This window comes from Lipophrys pholis, assembly GCF_963383615.2.
Source record: "Lipophrys pholis genome assembly, chromosome: 23".
Classification (NCBI taxonomy): domain Eukaryota; kingdom Metazoa; phylum Chordata; class Actinopteri; order Blenniiformes; family Blenniidae; genus Lipophrys; species Lipophrys pholis.
The window spans coordinates 8,045,482-8,061,480 of NC_137645.1; the positions used below are offsets into that span (position 1 = coordinate 8,045,482).

The window sequence follows — 15,999 nt, forward strand, 5'->3', positions numbered from 1 at the left end:
AACTAACCCTAATCCTACCCCCAACCTAACATAGCCCTAAACTGCCTTAATACTAATCTTAGTCGAACTCACCCTAAACATACCCGAACACCAAACCGACCCTTATCCTCCCCGAACCATAACCTGACCCTATACCCTAATGTACCCTGAGCTCTAACCTACCCTAAACCTACCCTAACCACACTAACTGCCTCCCCAAACCCAGATGTAGACTAATAGATCTCGTAGATCTACACACTGCTCTATGCCTACTATAGACGCAGTCCTCTACCGTACTGGCCGCTCACGGCAACCCATAGCCTTCACGTATCGTTTGAATACGGTGTATACCTTACACTTATTGACATTTGACGTATCGGTACTCGGTATCAGCTAAAGGTTGGTACTTGTATTTGTACTCATCCTTTTACTCCTAATTTCCAACCACGCAAATGTCATTTGACATCTTCAGCTCTTCTTTCCACTTTTCTCATCTTCAATGTTTTCATGTGTGTTTTTTTCCCCCCCTCCCCCCTGTCTTGGGTATTTTATGATGCAATTTGTAACAGGAAGGAGCCCTCCATAAATTATTAGCACGTAATTTTCTCAGATATTATGTGCTGCTGCATGTGGATTCTCCCTTAATTGGAACTAAAGAGCCGAGGTTAAAGCATGAGAAACACTCCCCTCCGTGGAAAACACACAGCGGTATGTATCCTTACAGTGGGTAAATGGATGAATGGCAAACATTGCTGAAGGGCAGACGCGGTGAAACAAGTGTGATGGAGTGGAGTCTGAATTACTGCCTCACAGTAAATTAATAGCACGGAGCCACACTCGCAGACAGCCAGAAGAGCGATCAGATGAGTTGTGAATAATGACACACAGAGAGGCAGTAATCTCCGACTAACACACTGATCTCGGCAGGTTAGAGCAAGGACATGGAGGAGTGAGGGGAGGGGAGGGGAGGGGGGGGGGGGTGTGGAGGAAAAAGAGGGCAGTGGAGCTCGACAAGGTCACGCCGCCGCGAGGCAACATGGGAGTCGTGTCAATCCGCGGGCCGCCATTGTTGTTATGGTCCATCGACGGGTGCACGTGCAAATTCACTATTTATTACGGTAGCAGCGTTTCTAAAAAAATTGCCACGGAAACTGAGTCGGAGCATTTTCAAAAAATTCCGAATTCAACAGATTTAAGATAGGAGCAATTTTTTTTAAAAAGTTGCGTTAATCGGGAAAATGCAACTTAAAGTCAAAAATGTTTTCAAAAATGTTTTTTTTTACTTTATTTACATGGAGACTGAATCAGAGTGTTTTTAAAAAAAGGTGCGTTTTCCCCCCATTTACACAGAGTCGGAGCGTTTTCAAAAAGTTTTGCCTGTTTACATTTCGTGGGAGTGTTTCCAAAACATTGGATCCCCCCCCCGTTTCAACGAAGACGGAATCAAGAGCATTTTCAAAAAGTTGTGTTTTACCCCGTATAGAAGAAAGTCGGAGCATTTTACAGCATTTTCAAAAATATGCACTTTAACTCCATTTAGACAGATTAGTTGAATTGTGTTAATTTTGTCGTTCTAAATAAATATGTTATGGATTATTTTTTAACGACTTTTTTACCTCGCAGCCTCACAAGGTAAAAAAGACAGACGAAGAAAAAAGTTACTTTTCTCCCGTTGCCATGGAGACAGTGGGAGTATTTGGAAAAAAGTATCTTTTTCCATTTTATCGGAGATGGAAGTTGGAGCCCTTTCAAAAAGTTGGATTTTCCCTGTTTGCAACGTGTCCAAATTTTTCAGAAATATTTTTACTTTATTTACATTCAGACTGAATTTGTTTTCAAAAAGGGGCATTTACCCTGTTTTAAGGGAGACGGAGTGTTTTCAGAAAGTTTTCCCTGTTCAAGTCGGAGTTTAAAAAAAAAAAAATAGGTGTGTTTTTACTGCATTAAGAGAGTTGGTGTGTTTCAAAAACATTGCGTTTTCACGCAATGGAATCGGAGCGTTTTCAAAAAGTTGCACTTCTTACACAAAGTCAAAGACGGGAGCGTTTACAAAGGGGGGAAAGAAAAAATGTCCGTGGAGCTCGACAAGGCCGCGACGCGGGAAAGGCTTCTGGCTTGAGAAGTCTCTCATCGCGAGGGGTTCGGGAGATGTTTTAAAAAAAAAAAAAGAAAAGACAAAAAAAGTTGTATCTCCTCTTTGTCCCTGCTGTTTGCAGGAGATGAGCTCGGGGAAGAGCGTCGCCGCCCGCGTGTCGGCACGGCACGGATCCGTCCGTCCGACCGTCCGTCCGTCCGTCCCGCCGCCGTCCGGGCCTCAGCTGCCGCCGTGGCACGACGCCCTGTGTTCTTCCGGCGGATTGATCCCGCTTTAATGAAGAGTCCTTCAGCCGAGGTGACATCATTAGCCGGTCGCCGGGGGCGACCGCAGGCCGCTTGGCACAACTCCGCGATTCACTTCTGGGAAAAACTGGGTCATCGTGACAGACAGAGAGACGGACGGGCGGCGTCCGGAAGGGAGGGGGGGGGGGGGGGTGGCGGAGCAAACGGACGCCCTTCACACTCCTGTCACCGGAGCCACGTGTCTCCAATTCAAGTCCGTCTCAAAACAAGTGGCAACAAACTGATCCGAAGTCGAAAGACAATAAGACGAGGGGTCTTCAAGGAAAGACGGCTCACCCGATTCCAATATCGGGATTTCATTTTGACAATCCAAAGAAAGGAAGTGGAAGATTTGGACGTCTTGATCCTTTCATCTTCGCCGCGGCTCCACGTCGTCCCGAGGGGCCGGATGACGGGAAATGTCATAGAAAGGAGAAACAACACTTCACAGCGGCACTTCTTCACGAGTCACGACGTCGACAAATCACACGAAGAAATGAAGGGAAGATGCGAAGCGGCAACGTCCTTCTCGTTTCACTTTTACGCGACGACGTTTCGTGTAAATGAATTTCAGAGAAGGTTTCGCGTTGACCAGGCGAAGCTTTGAAAACGATTTCAACAAGAAATGGAAGAAACCGTGAAAGTTGTAGTTCGCATGTCAGGCCCCAATTTGGTTTGAATTTACGCCGAGTCGGAATGTTTGCGAAAAGTTGTGGTTTCCAGTTTCTCTGGAGACGGCGTTGGAGCGTTTTCAAAAAGTAGTGTTTTCCCCGTGTTTCAACGGAGATGGAGCCTTTTCAAAAAGTTGCACTGGCCCGTTTGCAAGAAAATGAAGTTGTAGCATTTTTTTTAAAAGTTGCCCCCCCCCCCATTATTTCCACAGAGATGGTGCCTTTTCAAAAAGTTGTGTTTTCCCCCATTTCGAAGGAGACTGAGCTCTTTCGAAAAGTTGGATTTGTCCTCATTTTGATCGAAAAGCGATGTTTTTAAAAAGTTGTGATTTCCCGTTTGAAATCCCACCCCTTTCCACAGAGACTGAACATTTTCTAAAAAATTGCAAATTCTGCTTTCTATGGAGACGGATGCAGCATTTTCAAAATGCTGCATTGTTTCCCGCCCGTTTCCACAAAGACATAGTGGGCACTTTTTCGAAAAGTTGCATTTCCCGCCCCCTGTTTTCCCTCGTTTCCAAGGCTTTTTGAAATTTTCTTTTTTTTTTATAAAGTTGCATTTTCAGTGGCTCCAAGCACCGTCGTCATATAAACGGATCCCACAACGCTCCGACAGTTTTCCAATTCCACTTGAAAACTTTTGTAAACGGGACCTAAAAGTGTCACGCGACCGTATTGATTGAAGTGGTACCATTATCGGTTGAGGCGAGACGCAACGATGAGGCGGCGCTCACATTTAAAAAGCCGGAGGAAGAAAGGCCAGATGGCCTGGCATTACAGCTCCCGACACGCTTTTGTCAATTTGTCAATTTGACCCACACGTGCTCTCGTGGAAGGAAGCGGCGGAAAAGAAAAAAAAAAAGAAAAGAAAGGGACAGTCAGACAGATGTGGTTTGGAAGCGAAGCTGAACCCGGCGAGGCTGCGGAGCCAAATCATCCATCTCCCTGTCAGCGTCTCGCCAGGCAAAAAAAAAAAGTCACCCCAAACTCACTCCGCGGCGTGATTCACCCTTTCACCCAAACCGCCGGCAGCCCTCGTTTCTGTCCGGCCATTAGAAAAAAACTGTGTTGTATCTGGTGCTGTATCAATAAAGTTGAGTTGAATTGAACTGCGGTGGTGGTGGTGCCCCACCCCGCGCTCTCTCCATGGCCGAGCAAAAAAACATTCTGGGCATCTGTTGTGACGACGGCGCTCAGAGCCAGTGAAGACGCAACTTTTTGAAAACGGCCTCTCAAGATGGAACTTTTTGAAAACACTCGTGCCTCATCTCTGTGGAAACATGCGGGGACAACGCAACTCTTTGAAAAGTGCTCAGACTCTGTAGGAAACCATTTTTTTTTTTTTAGAATATTCTCGCTTCGTCAAAACGCAAACTTTTTGAAAACGCTTGTGGTCCGTGTCCGTGGAAACAGGGGAAAGCTCAACTTTTTGAAAACACTCCAATGTCGTGGAAGTGGAGGAAAAACACAACCTTTTAAAAACACTCTGCGGAAATTGGTGAAACTTTTTGCAAACACAGAAAAACAACTTGTCGAATGCGCTCGGAATCTGTCTCCTTGGACATGTAGGGAAACAACTTTTTGAATCCACTCTGTGGAACGCGGGGAAAACACTTTTTTGGAATGACTCTCACTCTTTAAGAAACTGCTACTTTTTGGGGGGGAATGTTCGCGCTCTGTCTCCACGGAAATGCAACTTTTTGAAAACATCTGTGCTCCTTCTCCGTGGACACTGGGGAAAACGTTGCTCGAGCGCATTCCGCACCACAGCCATAGTAAATAGTACTTCTGCACATGCTCAGTAGATGTAAAGTTCACGAGAACTGACTTACGGTTTGATACATCAGATGTTGCATAATGTGCGTCATCGAGTTCCCATAGGAACCATAAAAAAGCAAAAGCAAAAAAAAAAAAAAAATAAATCCCTCCAATATTCACTTAACAATCCCCCAGATGCCTGATTGTTCCCCTAATGACGCCGGGCCTAATGGGACTGTTTACCGTGTTCATTTGATCGCGCTGGCCCAGTAATTAGACTGCACCTCACTTCATTAAACAGCATGCGGGAGGAAGCAGGCCTGGTGGCACATGCAGTAATACGCAAACAACGCGGGGGGGGGGAAGTAAAAAAAAAAAAAAAAAAAGACCCAGGAGACGACCCCGCCGCGCTGAAACGGTGACTGTACTCTCAGCGTCTTGCACATTTTGCTTTTCGTCGATAACTTGTGTCATTGTGTGCTCCAGCCGGTCTGGAGTACTGCGTTACTGGAAGAGATACAAAAGGAGAGACCTTCAATTGTCCGGAGAGGAACTTTTGAGCGCTTTCGCAGTACAATTCTGCACATCCACGCGTCCTACACAGCCCCATTTCATCTTGCGTACATTTAAAAGGTACATGTAGTTTTTTTTGTACCGTTGGAAAGTTGTAAATGTAAGTCCATCAAGGACATTTTTTTTCGTCACCCTGAACGAAACGCTTCTCTGCCTTTGCAGCCTTGTTGTGCTCAAAGTCTGGAGAACTATTCTAACTAGATATGTCAGGGTTTCTAGTTTTTTTTTTTGTGTTTTCAAAGTCATGGTCAAATAGACAGGAGAGGTCAGGACACAGAGTCACTTCACAAGTTGGAGTGTCGTGGTTTGAATATATTCTGATTTCTAGGTACTGTGATACAGCAAGTCTGATACTGCAGTGTGTACTCCACAAGAGTACGGCAGTAGTTGAAGGTTAGCACTAGTATTGGTACTCGGTTTTTGCAAGTAGCCAAAGGTTAGTACTGGTATCGGTACTCTAATGTCAATTTCAATGAGTCGCTAAAGGTTAGTATACATATCGGTACTCGGTATAGGCAGGTTGCTTAAGTTTAGTATTCATATCAGTACTCGGTATCGGCAAGAAGCTAAAGGGTAGTACTTGTTCTGGTACTCGATATGAGCAAGTCGGGAAGGGTTAGTTCTTGTATTGGTACTTGGTATTGGCAAGTAGCTAAAGGTTGGTACTCATATATGTATTGGTACTCTGTATCAACAAGTGGCTTAACATTAGTACTCATATCAGTACCCAGTATCGGCAAGTATCTAAATGTTAGTACTCGTAGCGGTACTCAGTATTGGCAAGTAAATCAAAGTTAGTATTCATAACGGTACTATGTATCAGCAAGTGGCAAAAGTTTAGTACTCATTTGAGTACTTGGTAGAAGCAAGTCGGTAAAGGTTTGTTTTTGTATCGGTACACAGTATCGGCATATAGCTGAAGGTGAATAGTAATATCGGTACTCTTTATCGGCAAGTAGCTCAAAGTTAGTATTCATATCAGTATTATGTATCAGCAAGTAGCAAAAGGTTAGTACTCATTTGAGTACTTGGTAGAAGCAAGTCGGTAAAGGTTTGTTTTTGTATCAGTACACAGTATCGGCATATAGCTAAATAGTTAATACTGATATCGGTACTCTTTATCGGCAAGTAGTCGATAGTACTGGTTAGTACTGGTACTGGTGCTCGTCCTTTAAAAAAGTGGTATCGGCGTGTCCTTCCCCTATCGGTCCTGGTCTGTGACTCTGTCCATGGTGCTGAAACCTCCCGCTCGGCTGCAGCTCACGACTCCTCCTGCCGCCACTCACCTTGAGGAAGGAGAGGTTGCGGTTGCGGTCGATGCTGGTGATCTCCAGGTTCCCCATGACCACTTCGCAGTTCTCGTAGAGCTTCTTCAGGGTGCGGTACTGCTGGTCCAGGTCGGACAGGGTGCTCAGCTTGTTCTCCGTGCCGGGGCAAACTAGACGAGAGGAAAGCGTCACAGGTTAGGGCTGAAACACAGAGTTTGTCATCGGAATTAAAGCCAAAGCTAATAAGTCTAATTAATCCGCCCCCCCCCCCCCCAAAAAAAAAGAAACTGCAATTCTCATTATTTCTAAAGGCCACCAAGCTCTGGCACTTGATCACATACAGTAGTCTTACTTAAAGGTCAGCCGACCCCGCGAACCGAAAAGGCTTAATTGCTTTTTCTTCAGTAGTAAAATGTAGGAAAACTACATCTTCTCCTTAAATCACTTTTCACCACCACACTTTATTTATCTACTGATTCATTCATTTACTTATTTATGACAGACACCTTAAAGCAGGGAGTCTGGAGATAAAAAGAGAACGAGTGCGGGGATAAATGGGGAACGGGGAAGAGACGTCCACCCGAGGGCGCAGCAGGGGGTGGAGACGGGTGGGGTTGGACTGGTGGGTGTCATTTCACCACGGCGGCGAGACCGACAGTCCGGGCCTGGCACCGCTTTAATCAAAGATATTCCAATCGGATTGGCTGACCTTTGGAGACTTTATTCCGGATTAGAAGTTTTTTTTTTTTTTAAAGCGAGAAGCAACGACTTTCATTGAGGCTGTGAGGATTCCACCTGTTGATACCAGATAAAGATTTTAAAAGCCACTTTAGGCTTTGTGTGTGTCTGTGTGTGTGTGTGTGTAAAATGAGCAGTTCATTAGGATTTTACAGCATTTTGAAAAGGAAGAAATTTATGTAGCAAGCATGCCAGGCCACTAGTTGGCGCTGTTGGTTGTTTTTCTGTCATGAAATGACAGTGGGAGAACACGGACGTTCTCGTGGACAGACCATCCAGTTGGATTGTTGTTACGGTGAGTGTTTGGTTTTCCTTGTTTCCATAGAGACGGAAAGGTTTGGGCATTTTCAAAAACACGCATTTTTTTTTTTTTTGACGGAACATTTTTTGAAAAAGTTAGGCTTTTTCTTCTTCTCTGGTTTCCACGGAAACGCATGGAGAGCGCTTTCAAAAGCCGCGCTTCCCCGCACTGGACGGAGCCCTTCCCATTTTCACAAAGTTGCGTCTTCCACAGAGTCGGACCGTTTTTTTTATTTATTTTTTTTATAAACTTGTGTGTTTTCCCCGCCTCGGCGTAAGCATGTCCTCACTCCACCTCCTCCACTTTGACCTTTATTCCCGCTGCGTGTCGGATGTCAAAAATTCATATTCTCACACTCATTTTGAGTCGGCGAGAACTTTAAAAAAAAAAAAGAAGAAGAAGAAAACCCAAAGGGGGGCTCCGGCGTCGCTGAACTGGCCCCTGTATCGAACAACATTGAGAGCTCATAAACTCCCATATTGCTTTATGGATCGTCGGCTCGGCGAAGACGAGCGCCCGCCCTCCCGCCATCCTCCATATTGCTGTGTGGGACAAAATGGCAGTGGAGGGACCTGAACCATGGTGATAGATGACATTTGCTGACCACACACACACACGCACACACACACACACACACACACACACGCAGATGATTTATTAGATAAAGTGATTTAAGAGCAGCTACAAACTCAAAGGAAGTCTGGCGCCAGGATCTAAAATTGGTGCGATCGATGAACGAGAGAGGATCTTTCTCTCGCCGCGCGTGGAGATGAAAGGTTAGCGGGTTTCTGTAATAATCTGTTATTGAAACCTACGTGCAAGTGTGTGTGTGTGTGTGTGTGTGTGTGTGTGTGTGTGTGTGTGTGTGTGTGTGTGTGTGTGTGTGTGTGTGTGTGTGTGTGTGTGTGTGTGTGAGATGAAAGATCAGAGGGGAAGGGTGAGAAGTGAGAGGAAAGGAAGTCTCCAAAAAGAGGCAATAAGGGAGGAAAAAGAAAAAAAAAAAAAAAGGGGGGGGATGGCATCCATGGAGAGGGGGGGGGAGCAGGTAAGGTAAGAATTGAAAAAGAAAGACGAAAAGAGCGATTGAGACAAAGAGAGACACAAGCTCGACGTCCCCACGCATTAGCATTCGCGTCGACACGCTTTGCACTGTAAATGCTCCCCCCCCCCACCCCCACCCCCCCCACCCCCCGGCTCATTTCGAAAGTGTCCAGATCCATCTGCTCCACCTCTTCCTCGCTCTCCTTTCCTAATTCTTTTCTTTCTCTCTCTCTCCGCCCCGAGCCATCCATGTCTCTGCCTCCATCCCTCCGTCCCTCCTCTAACTCTTCTCCTACAGCTTGCAGCCGTTTCCCCACGTCAACGCGTCGACGTCTATGCGGTTGTCGAAAAGTGACCCAGAAAGGCCATAAAGTTGTCTGGGAATATTTGTTCCTTCTACTTCTTTTTCTTTTAACATTTGAAAAAGAGATCATGTTGGAAAGCGAACATTTCCCAGATTAAAACATTGCAGCCGTCGTCGTAAAAAACACCTTCCCGTTTGAGCGTCGACCAAAAGGGTTGACTTTTATACTGAAGGTGCCTGCAAACAGTTGCGATTGCCAGTTCAGTCAACGGTTGTGCCCCCGTGTCCGTGATACCGGAAGGTATGAAAGCCACACATGCGGATAAATCTGGACGCTCGCAGCGAGGGCCGGCCACTCCGTCGCCATGGCAACCTCCGCCGAGCTGTAAGTTAATCAGGACACTCGCGCCGGGTCCGCGAAAGTGGACGTTTGCTTGGCGGCGGATCGGATTTGCTTTCAGTCAACGTCCCCGAAATAATTATGCCGACGAGACTCTTGTCATTTCTGTCGAATGCTTAAAAGTGGTCGTTGAGATCGGGTCAGGATCGGGTTTTTGTTTTTGGATTGAGCCGCACAAATGAAATGAACAAAATAGGCTCGTGGTGATTGTCGTAATGTTGCACACATGGAAATGGACGTACGTGAGTCGTGATATAAAGGAGATCGTTTGTCGAATTGAATTCTTGGTCTCGTCAGGGTCCAGGGATCCTCTGGTCTTGACTCTCTGGAGTCTTGGTCCTCTAAAGTCTTGGTCTTGTTTAGGGTCCTTAAAGTCTCTTGTCTTGGTCTTGGGATGCCGTAGTCTTAGTCTTTACTCAGTCTCCGCCCCTTAAAGTCTTGGTCTTGGAGTTCTCTGGTCTTGGGCTTGACTCAATCTTGGTCACATCTTGGTCTTAGGATGTTCTGGTCTAGTCTTGATCCTGCGATGCTCTGGTTTTGCTTTTGACTCAGTCTTGGCCCCTAAAGTCTTGGTCTTAAGACACTCTGGTCTTGGTCTGGACTCGATCTTGGCACTCTAAATTTTGATCCACTAAAATCTTGGTCTCGACTTGGTTTTAAGATGTTCTGGTCTTGGACTTCACTCTCTTTTGGCCTCTTAGTCTTGGTCTTGTTTTGGTCTTAAGATGTTCTGGTCTAGGTCTTGATTGGGCCATGTCCTCTTAGTCTTGGTCTTGTTTTGGTCTTAAGATGTTCTGGTCTAGGTCTTGATTGGGCCATGTCCTCTTAGACTTGGTCTTGTTTTGGTCTTAAGATGTTCTGGTCTAGGTCTTGACTCTCTTTTGGCCTCTTTAGTCTTGGTCTTGTTTTGGTCTTAAGATGTTCTGGTCTAGGTCTTGATTGGGTCATGGCCTCTTTAGTCTTGGGTTGCTCTGGTCTTGGTTTGCACTCAGTCTTCGCATCTTAACATCTTGGTCTTTGTCTCAACTCGGTCTGGGGGTTCTGTGGTCTTGACTTCAACTCTGCTCACATGAGCAGGAACCAGCCTGGGAAAACCTCCCGAGGTCTGGCGGCGCTCCAGCCGAGTCACGCGGCTCCACGCCGATTTGTCGCTCAGACGGCGGCGCCGGCTCGCGTCCGGCGGAGGTAAACACTGGTTGGTTTTAAAAGGCTGAACTCACTTCCTGTGCTCAACAACAACGCAGACCATTTTCCATTCATTCCCTCCCTGGAAACGGTTGTTTTCCATAACGCAGTTTTTTTTGAACGTTTAGAACAACTTTTGGAAAACACGCCGAATCCGTGTCCCTGTAAAGCTTGACAAATTAAATTTCTTGAAAACGATCTAACTCGGGGAAAAGACAACTTTTCAAAATTATACAACTCCGTCTACCTGCAAAAACGCAAATTTTTGAAAACACTTCGACTCCCGCTCCATGGCAATGACTAAAAACGCAACTTTTATAAAACATTCCGAATCAGTGTCTCTGTAAACATTGAAAAATTTAATTTCTCGAAAATGCTCCATCTCCGTGGAAATGGGGTCGAAGATAACTTTTCAAAAACGCTCCGACTCAGTCTCCCTGTAAAATGCAACTTTTGGAAAACCCAACTTTTGGAAATCTCCCTGTAAACAATGGAAAATCTTCCTTTTTGAAAATGATCCCTGTCCATAGAAATGGGGGAAAACAAGACTTTTGAAAAATTCTCTGACTCTGTCTCCATGGAAATGAGTAAAAATGCAACTTTGTTTAAACACTTCGGCTCCTGCTCGGTGGTAACGTGTAAAAATGTGACTTTTCGAAAAACACTCTGGATCTGTGTCTCATCTGTAAACATTGCCGAATGAAATGTCTTAAAAAAAAGCTCCATCTCCGTAGAAAGGACAACTTTTCAAAAATGCTCCGACCCAGTCTCCCTTCAAACTTTCTCCCAAAACGCAACTTTTGGAAAACATTCCAACTCCATCTCCCTGTACACGTTGGCAAATGAAACTTTTTGAAAACACTCTGAATCTGTGTCTCTGGAAACATTGAAAAATGCAATTGCTTAAAAAACCATTTATCGCCATTGAAATGGGGGGGGGGGGGGGGGGGGGGGGGGGGACTTTTCGCCAATGCTCCGACTCAAGTCTCCCTGCAAACTTTGGACAATGCAACTTTTTGAAAACACTCTAAAGCCATCTCCGTGTTAATATTGGAAAACGCAACTTTTTTTTTACAAATTAGGGGGAAAATTTAACTTTTCTGAAACTCCACATGAAAATGATTCGTGTGTCACGATCTAATTTAATCCATTAGATTAATTTGAGTACAACGTAAATTCAAATATCTGATGTCGGTCTGGTTTGACTTTCGATCCTTCTTTACCTTTTGCAACATTTAAAACGTTCCTGCTGACTGATCAAAAACACTCGTTATGCAGATGATGTCACTTCGGGGACAATCAGACCAGGAGACGCGACGCAGGACTTGAAGGGATCCGTTTTGAAGGACGGACGGAGCTTGGCGGTGAAGCGCCGCAAAGGAAAAAAAAAAAAAAAAAATGTACATGCGAGTGGGCGAGGTCGCGATCCCGCGCGGTTGGAGCCTCGTGTCGGCGGCTGAGCGAGTGGGTGGCGGCGGCGGGGTCACGGGGCGCTCCAACATGGCCGACGGCGCCATCAGGGGGAGCAGATTTTTAAAAGAATTCATTCTTTCTACAGCCGCGCCGGGGGACACGCTGATCAATACGTGGCAGAAATAAACAACTTCTCCCCAGGTTGGAAAACCATAACTCCACCACGTTGAGGCAGAGAGATTTGTTTTGCGCTGGAATCGCATTTGGCCCGCCCGTCTCCCGGTCACCTTGGCGATCGCCACCCTGAGTTCGCCGTATTTATCGATCAAGGCGCCGGAGGAGGAAGATTTATAAAATAAAATAAAAACAAAAACGGAGTGATTCATTGTATAGCTGACAGCAGGAAATGATTTATGAAGAGGTTTTATTGTCTATTATAGACTTTTGATTCTCGGTGCGCTAAAATGCCTGATCAGTGGATTTCGCCTGTTTTTTTTTTAACTCTGTAGAAAAAAAAAAAACACTTTTAGAAAATAACCTTCCCTTTTTGTTTTTTTTAAACCATCTTTCTAAACAGACTGGACACAGAAGCAACTTTTCTTTGTCGATCGTTTTTTTGAAAAATATTATGGTTCCGGAGAAAATCTCTACCTCCGAGTCCTATCATCATCATCATCATCATCATCATCTTCTCCACAGCTCGTGCTGACGAGGCAGAACTCACCGTGTACAAAAAACGAAATACTTTTTTTTTTTACCCACATTTAATAAAGATTTTGCCTTTTTAAGATTTTTCTTTGCATTTCTCACAGCAACTTTACTCTATCTGCTTTATGGCTTCTCTTTACGGTGACTTTTTGATTTCTTTGACATGCAATTTCTGCCTAAAATGTAAAATTTTTTTTGTTCTTTTACAAATTGTGGTCAAATTGAAAGGAAGAACATGCAGCATTTTTTATTTTTTTTTATTTTGTACACGTGTGGTGGAAGTTGTGAAACGAGGGTTTCTCATTAGGACCCCACCCATTAGGAACCCCCCCCCCCCCCACACACACACACACACACACACACACACACACGCACACACACACGCACACTTCCTCGCAAGTTTAGTTTCAAATTGTCCCTGACAGCTCTGGGTGGCTGATCCAGAGTCGGTGGGGAGTCCAAAGCCATCAATCAACCCCCAGTGTGGTGTTGGTGTGTGTGTGTGTGTGTGTGTGTGTGTGTGGGGTGGGGGGGGGGGGTTCTCGTCCCCACATCATGCCCACCGACTTGATTCGGCTCATCCTCCCTCTATTTACAATTTTTTGTTCGCCTGCAAAACACACAAAATACACTTCGAGGCATGTCGACACTCACATTTGCTTGCATGCACACAACACACCCACACACACACACACACACACACACACACACACACACACACACACACACACACACTGGACCTCTTCCATCCAAAGGCCAATCATTTCTCAGCAGGTGCTACACTGACACTGGTGTGATGTGTGTGTGTGTGTGTGTGTGTGTGTGTGTGTGTGTGTGTGTGTGTGTGTGTGTGTGTGTGTGTGTGTGTGTGTGTGAAATATCTATCTGTGTGCACGTTTGTGTATCAGACACGGGTTTAATGACTCGTCCCTGCCAATTTTCAGCCGGTGGCTTCTCTTTGTGGGGAAATGAGGTCTGTAGTTAATGTAGCACAGAAGGGCTGCCTGTGATCAGCGCATGCATACACATCAGGGTGTGTGTGTGTGTGTGTGTGTGTGTGTGTGTGTGTGTGTGTGTGTGTGTGTGTGTGTGTGTGTGTGTGTATATATAAATCCGTGTGTGTCAGTTCCACTGAGTTTGCTCCAAGCAGAATATTAGTCGGGACCATATGGGAGGAATCATTACGAAGGTTCGAGGCCTCGGCGTTTCAACATCGGGGCTCGGAGAGGAAACGCCTCCAGTGTAAATATGCATGAACACATCTGTGTGTGTGTGTGTGTGTGTGTGTGTGTGTGTGTGTGTGTGTGTGTGTGTGTGTGTGTGTGTGTGCTTGTTTGTGATTCTGGGAGTGTGTGGTGTGTGTCCGTGACAAGGTGAATTATTCCAAACAATCAAGAGAGAGAGAGAGAGAGAGAGAGAGAGGAGTAGCTGAAATGCAAATGTTCACTGCACTGAAAAACACACTGAAAACGCAACTTTTTGAAAATGGTCGGGCTCCGTTGCCATGAAGACGGGCGAAAACGAGACTTTCTGAAAACGCCCCGGGGCAACAAAGCCGTGGAAAAGAGTTCTCGGACAACAACCTTGTTTCATTACAAAAACGAACAGCAGCACCCACTAGTGTCCCCACACGGTAACTACATCATTTTCAGTACGCTGCAATGTAAACGTGACTTTTTTTTGAAAGGCTGTCGTGTAATGAACCCCCCCCCCCCCCCGGTGTGACGGCCTCTAGCTAAACCCAGACAGCCTGCGTCGGGGGAGACACTTTATTGCTGAGTGAAACCAAAACGTCATCCATCTCTCTGTACCCGGTCACCTCATTCCACTCCTGTCATCTTTTTTTTTTTTTTTAACACTCCTCCACTGCTCCTGGCATCTGTTATTTAATTTTTAAAATTATTTCTAATTCACCCTCATCCCCCCCCCCCGCCCGGTCTGCCTCTTGCATCACTCATTCACATCTATACCCTTTGTAATTCTGCCCAGTAAAGAAATTATTATTATTATTTCCCTTTTTAAATGGGGCCCACTTTTGGAAAGAACATGCAGACACCGTGTCCCCGTTGGTTTATTATCCACAGACAACAAACTCTCACAATATGTCTTTTATTTATTTATTTTTTTTATATTATATTCCTATTTTGTGCAGTGAACCGTTTGGACACACCATGATGAACTTGGACAAAGTTTAAAAAATAAAAACGGTAGGCTACTTTTGTTAAATGGGAGGGCTTTGTGCACCGAGGCAAGTCTTGGTAAGTTTAATTTTCTGCTTTTTTTTTTTCCTTCCAACTTTGTTCCAACACTACTTTATGCAAACTTTACGAATAACTATGAGCAAAAATTTTATTTATTTATTTTTATTTTTTATTCAAATGCTACAGTTTTGCTTAACCCCCCCCGAAGAACAACTGATTGAAGTTTTGGTAAATGTTAATGACGTCCAGAAATTAGATCCGGAAGCCATTGATTCCAACACAGATTATAAAAAGACAGATATTTGGATTAAAATAAAAAAAAATGAAAATAAAAAGAGGAAAATGCTGAGTAAGGTTGTGCGACGCCCCTTGGATGCAAAAGCGGCGTCACGCCAGACCGCGGCGGTCGTATTCCGACAGAAAATGGTTCAGTTTTGATGATTTTTTTTTTTCCGCTTGACAAACTGACGAAATAAACGCACAAAACAAGCAACGGGGGTTTTGCTTAAAAAAAAAAAAAAAAAAAAAAAAACGGACATTACTACATTATATCATTGAAAAATAAATCCTGCGATGCTTTGAACATCACAGATTGTTGATGTGTAACAGGGTGTCTGCGAGGGGGCATCTCTCTTTTTTTTTTTTTTTTTTTTATATTCCTTTCAAAGTAGAAGATGAAGGCTTGGAACAGACCGAGCCGCAGTCTGGCTCTTGACCACGGATTGTAGCCGTAGGCGCAGGAAAAAAAAATAAAAAATCCAACGGAGACAATCGGCCGAAAAACATGGCAGCGGCATCAAACAGCACCGCCACGTCTTGAACTGAATCCCAGTCCGTTGAAAACTGCTTGGGAAAAAAAAAAAAAGAAGAAGAATCGCTGCCAGGACAGAAATATGGAACTATTTTGTTTACAGATCGGGCCAAGATGGACGCCCAACGGAGGCACTAAAGCCCTCGTGCGCGCGCCACGCCGTGAAAGTCTTCCAAAATCACGCGCGAGCGCCGAACGACTGAATCTCGGTGTGTCAGCTAATTCCTCCTCAGGTCTTTTTTTGGTCTTTTAGGTCCTCCATATCTCCT

At 45.0% G+C, this 15,999-nt stretch overlaps 1 protein-coding gene across 1 annotated transcript in view; it reads right to left on the reverse strand.

The window, feature by feature from the left end:
• The window catches only part of LOC308127674 (receptor tyrosine-protein kinase erbB-4-like), a gene marked incomplete at both ends in the record, with an annotated part of 287,554 nt that overhangs the window by 147,570 nt on the left and 123,985 nt on the right, over positions 1-15,999 (reverse strand). Inside the window, one exon of the mRNA XM_080492871.1 lies at positions 6,647-6,798. Within this exon, the coding sequence (XP_080348997.1) occupies positions 6,647-6,798 (152 nt within the window). The remainder of the gene's footprint in view (positions 1-6,646; positions 6,799-15,999) is intronic.